This window comes from Poecilia reticulata, chromosome 3, assembly GCF_904066995.2.
Source record: "Poecilia reticulata chromosome 3, P_reticulata-male-v2, whole genome shotgun sequence".
In the NCBI taxonomy this organism is placed as follows: Eukaryota; Metazoa; Chordata; class Actinopteri; order Cyprinodontiformes; family Poeciliidae; genus Poecilia; species Poecilia reticulata.
In genome coordinates, this window is record NC_088832.1 from 18,614,744 (window position 1) to 18,626,754 (window position 12,011).

At 38.6% G+C, this 12,011-nt stretch overlaps 1 protein-coding gene across 2 annotated transcripts; it reads left to right on the forward strand.

Annotated features, from left to right (window-relative positions):
* The first annotated feature begins 4,812 nt into the window (after positions 1-4,812).
* On the forward strand, positions 4,813-10,382 carry LOC103462492 (histamine H2 receptor). 2 transcript variants are annotated; one of them, XM_008405330.3, is made up of 2 exons: positions 4,813-6,303; positions 9,129-10,382. In XM_008405330.3, the coding sequence occupies exons 1-2, from the start codon at positions 5,502-5,504 to the stop codon at positions 9,416-9,418; spliced, it is 1,092 nt and encodes a 363-aa protein (XP_008403552.1). In that variant the 5' UTR covers positions 4,813-5,501; the 3' UTR covers positions 9,419-10,382. The 2 variants fall into 2 exon arrangements, with proteins under 2 accessions (XP_008403552.1, XP_008403551.1); XM_008405329.3 differs by having other exon boundaries at positions 5,099-6,303; positions 9,126-10,382.
* Positions 10,383-12,011: the final 1,629 nt, after the last annotated feature.

Below are 12,011 nucleotides of genomic sequence, written 5' to 3' on the forward strand. Positions count from 1 at the left end.
GCATTGTATAAACAAACATCACCTTCATAACTTTGGAATCTGTCAGGTTGAGTTTTGTCTCCACCAGCAGTGTTGTTGTCTTTTAGGCATACTGTCAACACCGACTTAAAAGTTTTTACGCAATCACCCACCCATCAAACCCTCCCTGCTGCATTATCTCAACCAAACATCATGCATCATCTTTCGCTGGTAGAATTAGATAGCATTACTGCCCACACAGCCCCTCTCACACACAAGCACACATGCACAGATCAAATCGATGGCTACCTTCCTCCACATCAGGAAGTGCTGCGCAGTAGGTGGCCAGAGGAGGAGGCTGCCCACTCACAGGATATTCAATTGCAAGCATGTATGAATTCATCCTCTCTCTTCATCTCTCTCATGTTCGCTCGGGATCAACTACATTTAAACATGCACCTTTGGGCAAGCGGGGCTTTGGCTTTGGCACCCACTCATGCAGACCCAACATAGAAACAAAAAACAGATTAAAACACACTCCCTCTGTCGCATGAAATATCTCAGGATTAGTGCTGCCTCGCGTTTATTAAGAAGTCTTTGGTTTTATGAATGAACAGTGCTATGAAAATGGTTTGCAGTGCACTTCTTTCCCTCAAAAGATTCAACACACAAAGCATTTTAGCATTTTAAAACATTGAGCTCTGTGATGAATGGCACAGAGAGAAACTAAATCTGTTGTAATCTACCCTGTCCATTTTTTTATTTGGATTTTGTATAGCCACTTTCCAAAATATGCTCCCAAGTTTAGCTTATGCAGATCCATTTTTCCATCCCTATCCATGAGATTTTTTATTTTATTTTATTTTTTAGAAAATCAGTTCATTTCAAACATTGCTGTTTATAGATTCTGCTATGTAGAAGGAAAGGTTTAAGTGAACACACGTTCTCTGTCAATCTGTCTTTTGGGTTTAACAGTTTGAAAATCAATTAAATGTCAAGTGAGTGGGAAGAAAGAAACATTGTTATGAAGCACAACGTGTATTCAATTATTAAATTTACAATGAACAGAGTAGGGATAACAACTAAAAGTGATTTTCTCCTGTGAGACTTTGCACTCCCACTCATCTACATTTCAGGTGTAAAAACTTCAGTTTTGTCAACATTTGTTTACAAGATGATGCAAAATGAGCAAAGCCTCTTTAACATATTACAGTGTGAATCAGGGAATGTGGAAATGTGACCTTTAAGTGTGTTGTTATGTAGGATACATGAATTTTGGGGTCTTTGGGTGCATGTTCATCTGAATGCACAACAGAAATTCAGTTGCTGAAACAAGGGTGGGGAGAGATGAATGTCTGATTATTTAATACATGTTTTCACCCATCTGCTTTAGTGTTAACCAAGTTGCTACTTTTACTTTATTGACTTTGTTGCACTCCAAAATGTTAAATTAACTCCAGTGAGATAGAATACATTGGTAAAACTAAAGGATTTCTTGAAATTTACAATCTCTCAGTGGTCACAAATGAAGTAAGGTCTATTATTGCTCCTAAAAGCTAATAAACTGACTGAAATTACCGGCACTTCTACCATAAATTGAGGGACTATAATTGGAATTGGGATATTTAGCTTGACTTTATGTAACATCTTATCACTGCCAGTGATTAAAGAGGATTTAAGATGAGTCAGTCCTCTCCTCCAGGGCTTCTGTATGAGGTTAACAACAGCAAAGGAAATGTGGATTTTATAGCTATACTAAAAACATGCATTGAAATTGTTCTGTACGACTTTAAACTTTAATAAGGCCATTTTCACTTCTTCATTAGATTTATAAGAAAACATTCTATATTTTGTATTTGCTTTCTACATTATAGATCCTTTATAGACACAGAATGAGCAATTCTTCCTGCTAAAAGAGGAAGAATACATTTTCTCTCTGCTCTGTTCACATGTGAAAAAAATAAATTAAATATCACAGTGTGTAAGAAGAAAGAAATTATCTTATGATAAATGGACTGTGCTAATAGCTTTATGAAGTTCCGAGGACCCCAAAGCGCTTCATTCAGTCATTCACCCTTTCACACACATTCACACAACCGGGCCATCTGACCACCAATAGCAGGCAAGGCGGATGAACTGTCTTGCCCAACGACACAATGACAGAGGCAGATGGAGCGGGGGTTCTCAAACTGGCAACCTACGATTACAGGATGAACTCTTACCACTGTCACCCATAAATCCAACATGTATTTTTCAGCAGAAATGCAAAGGGAAGAAAACGGGTAAATTTACGACTTTGCATAAAGTTTCATGAAGCCTAAACCAGAACCTGTAATTATCAGATTAAATCACAGCAAATACCCATCAGTCATAAAGGTTTTCTTTTTAAAGAAAGGTTCAAAGTTATGATTCATTTTTCTCACCAATATATGACTCTGAATTTATAGAAATGCTAGAAAATCCACTGTGCACTGGAAAGCTTGATTTCAGAGATATAAACCATCTAAATGAAAATGTTCATCTGCACTGGATTCAACATGATTTTCTTAACAATTTACACTTTCACAACAGACTGCCCTCAAGTTTGCTCCTGTTGTCTCAACAGAAAAACGTTGGTGTTACTCTGATAAAGTGGCTACAGTTAAAGCTGTGAGCCGTGTTTATCAACCTTATCAGCTGTGACTTGTCCGCCTGTCCTAGAGCCGCCATGTGCGAAGTTAACGTTTGGGTGTTGCTACAGGCTGTCATTTGTGAAATGGCATCAAAGATGGCACATTTTATCCCCGTCCAGGTTTTATAGTCATTTTGAAATTATGCAAACGGACTCAGGATCAGCTGAGCAGGTGGACTCATACAGTTGGCAGCTTCTGCCAATGTAAAGTAGTGGAGTAACATGGAAGTTGTGAGGGTGAGAAAACACAACAGTGGACTGTTGTGAGAATGAAAAGAATTAGCATTCGCTATTTTACCATTGAATCTCAATATTTAAGTTTGATTTGTCTTAAATAGCTGCAATGACAAACATATTAGCTGCTTGGTATCAGCCACTCTATTAATTTTCTTCAAACTCAAGGAGATTTCATTTCTGTTTACTTCAAGCAAGGTAATTAACTGATAACTTCATACAGCATAATTTCAAAAAATCTAAACAATTCATGTAGACAGGACACTTTGATCTGATGTCATTCATACAAATACACACACATACACACACATACAAATACACATCTCCATATATCTGGAGATTTGTAGATTACGATATGAACAAGGTCAGCAATAACCTTTTGTTGTTCCCTGGAGCCATAAAATCTTTTAGACAGATTCACACTAGCAGCTGCCTCTCAGCTCTGAATACACAACCCACTGATGATGTTTGACTGCAGAAATTGAAGCATGATTGGTTGTGAGACATCAGACTGCAATTTCTGTGGGAGCTTTTGAAGAAAGGTGCGTAAATATAGTCCTAAGCAACTCCTCCAAGTGGCTTCAGTTTGCACTTATAACACTATGACAAACATGATTTTCAGTAGTTCTGACTTATTGTCCTGGTTTGAAATTCTAACTGGAGCTCTTTCTCTGTGGTGTTTGCATGCACTCCCAGTGCTTACAGGGGTTCTTCTAGTCCAAAAACAGGCCTGTTAAGCCAATTGATTTCTCTGAATGTGTGGGTGAGTAATTGTTTGTCCTGTTTGTGTGTGATAGACCTGTTCATGGTGTGCCCCACTTCTCGCCCAAAGACAGATGGAGGTCAGCACCAGCCACTCCCTGTGAACGTGAATAGACAAATGGGTAAAGATGATGGGAGGATGGAAATCTGTTACGCTGCATAGCATAACATTTGCACATCTCTGTAGGCGTTAATATTGATGAATTACACTTGTATTATCTGGTACAACATATGCCAAATATCCCTCACAGGACCATTCCAAACATCAACAAACCACAGATTGCACCATTTAAAGCCGAACTGACAATGTTAAAAGCTGTTCTCTGTCAGCCATCAACTGCACTTTCAGTTTCACAAAACAAAAGAATGAAAACACAAATACTGAGTGGATAAAATCTTCACACTTTCAAGGCAAAACAGCTGGTCTTTTTTGTGTCCAGACACAACTGTGTTAAAAGTCAACTTTTTTCTTTTATATTTCACTGACAAAAACATTAACAGCAGACATAAGCAGTAACCTCCTGCTGTCTCATTTCATCCAAAGTGGAATGATTTTTAGTTCATTTAATGAGCTTGACTTTTCTTTTTTTCTATGTGCATGCGTGCGTGCGTGTGTGTGTGTGTGAGTGTGTGTGTCTCATTGTTTTTGAAACAAAAGTCGTTTGTTGAAGCAAATTTCCTTTCTGACTAGTTCCTGTAAAATTTCCAAATAAATATTTAGTTTTAATTAACAAAATTTGTGTGAATTTTGTCTCCCATCTCACCAACACAATATTTGCTGCATAAATTATAGAACAAATCTTTAATAATGGGTGGAAAAAAATGCAATCTTTTACCAAGGAAATTACACCAATTCTCCATGCCTCCTAATGAAGACGCCCATCGGTACCATTAGTAAATGATTCTCGTCAAGCCATTTCCTGGTATTTTGCTACAGAAATATCTCCATGCTTACTTACCAGAGGACAGATACACTGCAATGTAATCCTTCTACAATTTGGACAAGATTCTGCTTAAAGTATTGATGAATTAGGTTTATGTAGTTATGTACAAAAAGGTGTCAGAACTTTATTTAACATTTAAGGTAGTTGAATGAAACACATTTGTGTCAGCTAAAAAAAAAGATATTTAGCACACTTTTACCGGGATTTTGTATGGTAGTGCTTCAAGAAAGTTTTCGAATGGGTGGCCATATTGGACCCACTTTCATTACTGGGGTGGCAGATCACTGTCATTGTTAGCAGAGTGAGATGATGGGTCAGCCAGTGATGGACATTCAAAATGAGCACAGTATAAAGGAGAAAAGCAGGTCATATTCATAAATGTTCCAACTAAACTATTCTCTTTGTGTCCTTTCTTAAATTTATACCATGAAAAATTGATATATTATATATTTATATACTGGCTGGCCAAGGAGGACAGTCTTATATATGGATATATGATAATTTATGGTTCTGCATAAATGTGCTGCATTGGGTGAGGAATTTCTCAGGCTGAAGAGGAAAATTCCTGTTCTGCCTGAACAGAAATTAAATATTTTACTTATTACTGAATAAGTAAAATATTCAGCAAATATTTTTACTTGCTCAACTCCTGCATGCAGCGTTTCTCAGACTGAATCACTGCAGATGAAGCACTTTGCAGGTTGCGCTGCTGCTGCAGTGGCTGTTAACTTCCCGTCACTGATTGCAGCAGGTGTGCAGCTGATCTTTTGCCCCACCTCTGAAAGAAAACCTGCCGGGTTTTTTTCTCTTTCTCTCTCCAGTGTAACTCAATCTATACTCAGAGTTTTGTTTCCCTTTTCTCGCCTGTCAACACTTTTATTTTTTATTTTATTTTTCCAATGTATGACTTACTCACAGTTAAATAAGGAACAATGTACCCAACATTTAACTTCTCCACCTCTAACTACTCCAACCTGTCGGATGCAGACTCTCTGACACTGCAGGAACTGACCCACCGCTCCGTCAAAATAAGCATCATCATTATTCTGGGGGTGATGGTCACTTTGGGAAATATAGCCGTTCTCCTGGTCATCACTTCCTCCGTGGCAGGCTGGTCCAGAAACTCCCGGTATTTCCTGCTGTCTCTCACCGCAGCGGACTCTGCGTTCGGGTTGCTGGTAATGCCCCTGAACCTCTGGGTGAGTCTGTTGAAGGACTACAGTGAGGGCCCCGACACTCTTTGTCACGTGGTTGCGTTTTGCAACGCCACCGTCTACTCCACTTGCATGTACACGCTGGCCACCATCAGCCTTGAGAGGTACATCGCGGTGTTTTACCCCCTGCAGTACTCCACTCTTATGACCAGAAAAAGGACCCTGCTTCTCATCGCCTTCACCTGGTGCTTCCCTCTCTTCCTGCTGTGGCCGATCACATTCCCAGATGGCGTCATCGAGGTCCACTTCTCCACCGCGTCGCTGGTCTGCAACCCGTCCTACTCCACAAACGTTGCCTACACCTTCAGTTTGACCTGTTTAATATTTTTCCCCTGCTCCATTGTCATGACGTATGCAAACTTGAGGGTGTGGTGCGCGGCCAAGAGACAGAGGCGGAAACTGCGCAAATACGGCTGTGCACTGCGCAACAGGCACAATGTTGCCGCAAGAGTGCTCGTACCTGTGATGGCGGCGTACTACACGTGTTGGACTCCCTGCGTGGCGGTTATAATCTACAGCGGTAAGCAAAGCATCACATCTAAACAGCGTTTAATGTGGAAATATGAACAGACTTTAATTCTAAACATGTTACCCACACAGTGGCTTCTTATTTAGACGTCTCTCATTCACTAAAATTGATAGAAAGCATATTTTTGTATATTTTATTTCACTATTTTAGCTTTGTCTTGCGTATTTACTAAATTCCACCACTACTGATGGAAAAGCAGCTTAGATTTTGTGTGCCTCTTTGCTCCTTAGACTTTGGGATTTTTTTTATTTTTTTTTAGATTAAGCAAAATTAGGCACTGTCCTTGCATCTTTTTGTCTTTTGTCACATACTAAATATTTCAGATAATACCACAGTTTAAGGTGTGGTTTAACACAAGAAATACAGCAGTAACAGCCCACATCAAGGCTGCATCTGTGTGTAATGGCACTTGAAGCTCCAACTTGAGCCACATTTCAGACCTTGAAAATCTTCCCCACTTGCTTGAATGAACTTTACCTTATGTTCCTCTCAAAGCTGTGGCAATCTCTGATGCCTGTGCCCCTTATTCTACCACACTTACCTTCAACTGAACTTTCCATGATTGTGCCTTACTACCCTTCTCATGTTGGAGTCACCCGCTGTCTGCTAGGCTACTTTCTAGTCAGTGATCTTCTTTAAGGTTTCGTAGGTCAAAACATTTCCATAACAAATGTTGAAAATCCCCCATTCTGTTACTGCCTATTCTCCAAAGAAACCTATATTTGGGTTTTCATTAGCTGCAATCAATGGTTATAAAACTCTACAGAAAAATAAACAACTGAAACATATTGCTCTGTTGGAAACGAATCAACATGATGAGTTTCATATTTTGAATTGAAGTACTGAAATAACATTTTGTTGATATTCTAATGAATTGAGTTGCACCTGTATGTCACTTATTGCTCTTGCATCACTAACTCCTCCAACAGAGTTGCTGTGCTGCGTGTCACAGTGACGACTTGAGACATTCGTAGCATGTAGAATCAAATGTGTCAATGTCATTTTTGGCTGCATGTACTGAACGATGCAGAACAGATTTCTGTCACAGTTATTTCAGATATTGATCATGTGTATATGCTCTTTGCATATTATATCGACTTCATATGAGAAAATATTTTATTCTTTGTTGCTTCAAAGTTAGACAGACATCTGTCTTTCAAAATTAAACGTCTTATCATTTCCCCCATCCAATCTGTCAGTTTCTGCCAAGATTGTGGGAGGAATAGCTGTCAGAGTTATTCATGTAATCATGGGCATGATGTACTTTTTTTAAGGCTGGCGATGACTCAGACTTCTTTTTCTTTTTTTTTTTTGACTTTTTCTAATTTACCCTGATCATGTGCAGGTTTTGGAGTAATCAGTGTGAAAGTGGAGTTGTGGCAGAATATTTTTAGAAGTGTAGATCTTTTTTTCTCCCTCTTTTTCAAGCAGACCTCTAATCTATCAGATACAGATGAAAATCCTTGCGAAGTGAAGCTGAGAGTCTTAATTTAAACTGCAAGTGTGCACTCGTCTAAATGACCACAAGCCTAACAGTAAAGCACTTTGCTTGGTTCCACTAAGTCTCAGCTACTTGATCATGAGCTAATTTACTGTAAAACTCTAAATTATTCATAGTCGGTGTCGTTACTAGAAACAGGTGAGGCATGCTAGGTGTTTAAATCTGTCTGAAAATGTAAATAATACTTTGTCACTTGTTCATCAGTTTCTGATTGATGATTTAGTGAGCGTTGAGATTTAGGCCTATCCAAAATGTTTTTTTTTTAAATAAGCCCTTTGTGTATCCAATACTAATGTCACGGGTATTTAATTTTGTAGATTGACTTGTGTTTTTCCAAAAGATACTTTGTTTTGTCAAGTTGTTTCTTCTTACCTGCATGGTTAATGTCGTGGCTGTAAGACTGCAAAGTTGGTTTAGAAAACCCTCACCTTAGTAGAGACAAATTTCTCGACAATGAGGCTGTTTTGTGTTCCTGCGAATAAAAATGTTGCCACTGATTGGAGAGAAGAGGTCTAAGCAGATATTGCATAAAAGCAGATATTGCATAAAACTGTATTTCTAGATAAAAGCGAAGCTCAACAACACGCTTGTTGTGCAGTATAAAATGTACATGCACAGTACTAAAATGGTATTGGAAATTATTCTCAAAGAGATGATAGATAAGAGATACTTGGTAGATGATCGTTGATGCATCCTGATGAAACAGCCGCATTTCTTTCAGGGCAGTTCTGATAAAAACAGAACAGCCCTTTAAAATAATTTTCCTGATTTCCTTTCAGGCCTTAAAAGAGGGCACTTTGACAGTTAAGCAGTTAGTTTGCGCCGTGTCCAGACACGCTGTTTACAATGTTGCGGGGACGCACTTCCATACTTCTAACCCCGGCATTTGTAATCAGTGCAGAATATCTCTCTCCACGCTTGACCTGTGTACATACTAAGTTTTTATGCTTTAGTTATAGGTTGTATCAGTGCCAAAAATGCATACAATACGCTTTTTTTTAATTTTTATTATCGCTATTATTTTAAGTAGAGGCAAGAAAGTGCAGCCCAGAAGCTGGAAAAAAACTGAGAGAGAATTTTAATTTAGAGCAGAATCTGAATATTTATATCAGATTCCTGCAGCATTAGCCGTATTTCTTTGTAGTGCATGACCCTCACGCTGCCCACGGAGAAATGACGTCTTCGGCAGTGAGGCATTTTTCCCACATATCCAAAAACCGCCATCGACAATATTTTTATTTGAGAGCCGTGCACTCTTGTTGTTTCTGTCATTAGGCTGATTCATATTTATTCAACATTTTCTGTCCCACAGCAGTCTCCGGGAGCACAGTGCCAGAGTGGATTGAGTTTGTTGTGGTGTGGCTCCCAACCTCCAATGGTTTCCTCAACTGCATCTTTTACTTCTGGATCAACAAAAACTTTCGCAGGAAGTTCCATCTTATTCTGCAGAGGCTGGCTCTGGCCATCTGTCCTAAACTGGCAGACACCTTTGGGTGGAGCAGCACATCTTCAGTGCAGTTCGTCTCAGGAATCTTTGACAACAACATGGTTCACGAGCGTACCTCCAGCGTGTCCTCCACCTGCACCCTGCTGAGCTTGGCTTAAAGCCTCTGAACCCAGAAACAACAAGAGCGTAAAGGAGATGGTCAGTGACCTGCACACTTTTAAAATCCCAGCTATTGGTGTTTTAACAAACTAGAGCAAAAATAAACGATCAATTTGTTTGCAGTGCAAATGGTTTAAAATTCTGAGAGACTGTAATGGTGAGTCAGCGTCAGTATGAATTTTTTAAAACTATTATTTCCAACTGAAAACAGATGCACCATTGTCGGGATTTAATTTTCAATCCAAGGTGGCATCCTAAATCACCTTTTTAGTTATTTTTTTTTTTACAGCTAGCCATCACTTTTGGCTGTGCTACGGATAGGCCTGTCATTATTCTGCATACACCCTTTTTTTTTAATGCGTCAACCTGAAACTTATCTCAACACATTTCAGTCGTTCACAATCTGTCATTTAGCTCATCAGAAGAAAGTGATATTTAGGCTCCCTCTCATGTGAGATTTTTGTGAAGGCTGCAACCCGATTTCAAACACTTTGAACTACTGAGGCTATCAACCTTTGTTCATTTTAAGCTATTTGACATATACCAACGAAGAGAGGTTAACCTTTAAGTCGCAGCATTTCAGCGCATGCAAGGAGAAAAGTAATTAAGCACCTGGACCGCAGAAAGGTCACAACGTCCGTGGCGGGAACAGACGACTTGTATTTGGAGGAACTTGGGCTCAGAATCTATAAATAATCAGGAGGAATTAACAGCTTAGTGTGTTTGTATTCAACATCGCAACAAGCATTTTTGTCTTTAAATAAAGTTTTGTCATGGTAAAGGTTGATTTTTGAGTTGACATTTTTTATAGACTTTTAAATTGCTGTTTGTTATAAAAGAGGAAAAATTGGGGAAAAAATAACTTAACGACTCTTGTATGTATGTTGCTACATTAATTTGTACTCTTATAAAGACAAAGACTGATTTGAGGAAGATATGCAAAATAAAGTGTGATACCTTTGAGTGTGTTTTGGGTTTTTTTAAGGTCCCATTTTCTGGCTGCATGTCTACTGATTAACTATTAATTTGGTCCTATAATAACTAAATACTTTTTTTTTTCAGTAACCCCTTTTATGTTTTCTTTTCTGATAGAAACGTGTTACACTGCTGCTCGGGAAGCATGTTTTTATATTTGGAGATGTAGAATGCTGAGAATAACGGACCAAATATCTGGTAGTAACGATCAATGATGGTCCAAAACCTTGCTTTTTTTCCCCCCTCAAATCAGTCCATTGCTTTCTCATGCTGCAGCATTAGAACCATGTGAACTTACAACAGTCGTGCTTCAAATGTGCTGAAGTACAGAGGGCTTGTAAAGAGTGATTCAAACACCCCGATAACCTACTACCACCATACTTGAGAAACGTCCACTTAAGCTGAGAAATGTCTAAACCAGAGCGAACACCGAACTGTTGCTTCATGAGAACTGCATACTCACTTCTGTGATTATTAAATGTGGAAAAAAAATAACACAATTTTAGTTTGTTTTATTCATAGTGTGCTTTGTGTCATAACATATTGAACAATGATGAGCGCTGAATTGAATTATGCTAATTTACACCCACCAGAAACATGTTAGATAACAGGTTAAGCCACAAGTTTTAAGTAAAAACATGTCTAAAATAATTTGAAGCAGATATTCTATTTGTAATATTTTGCTTTGGCTTGCAGGTGATGATACTGCAGAAGGTGTTTACAATGTATGAGGATTGAAAGGAATATTAACAGGCACTAAAAGCCCGAAAAACAAGCTGTTTATGACTAAAATGTTACAAAATGTTGTGGCACTGTTTATCAGTTCCTTTCCAGTGCGTGCATTTTAAACTAATTGTAAGAACTAAATAGATTGACGCAAAATACTTTAAAAACTTAGTCTCAAAAATCCAGCAACAGCTGCATCCTTCTCCTTCAGACAAAATAGTGTTTTTGAAAGGCTTTTAGGAGACTCACAAAACTGCAGACTCCAAGGCTGGCAACCGCAATATTACACTGTTGATCTCTGCTAAAAGTCTGTCTATATTTGACGACAAAAGCAATTTATCAAAGTTTAATTTCAACTGGATAAGAACAAGGTTGACATGACATTTCAAGCCTTCCTCTTCATCAAATATAGACAGAGTCTTTGCTCTTGTTGAATCCAAATGTGGTATTTTTTTTTAGCTGTCCTGTGTTTGTTGCCAAGCAGGTCTCTGAAGAGGACGGTGAAGTGTTGCCCATTAGCACCCTCTGTTCTCCTTGAGGATTGCTGCTAATAGATGACAGGCGATTCAGTCATGGCGAGTAATGTTTATCTGATGTTCCTGCAGATGCAACATGCTGCTTTGCTGAGCCTGTCATCTTAGTGTTGCATCAAGGCCATCAAATACCTAATGGCCTTATGAAAGACTGGAATTATAGGCAGCAAGAAACTAATGCATGGGTTGTATATTATAGTGTAGCAAAAAAGGACATTTATAAATTAAAATGTATTTTACTTGTTTTTCATACAGTAGACTCCCAAACTGGTTTAAAAAAAAAAAAAAAACTCCAGCTTTTTCTGTCGTGTTTGCTCTTTTTCTGTGTTGCATACCAGTCACGATTTTGTGAGTTGCT

Excerpts from the sequence above, each read along its gene's own strand:
- LOC103462492 (XM_008405329.3), top strand. The coding sequence starts at position 5,502 with ATGTACCCAACATTTAACTTCTCCACCTCTAACTACTCCAACCTGTCG. Across the intron at positions 6,304-9,125 it reads GGCGGTTATAATCTACAGCG|CAGTCTCCGGGAGCACAGTG; the intron begins GTAAGCAAAGCA and ends TCTGTCCCACAG.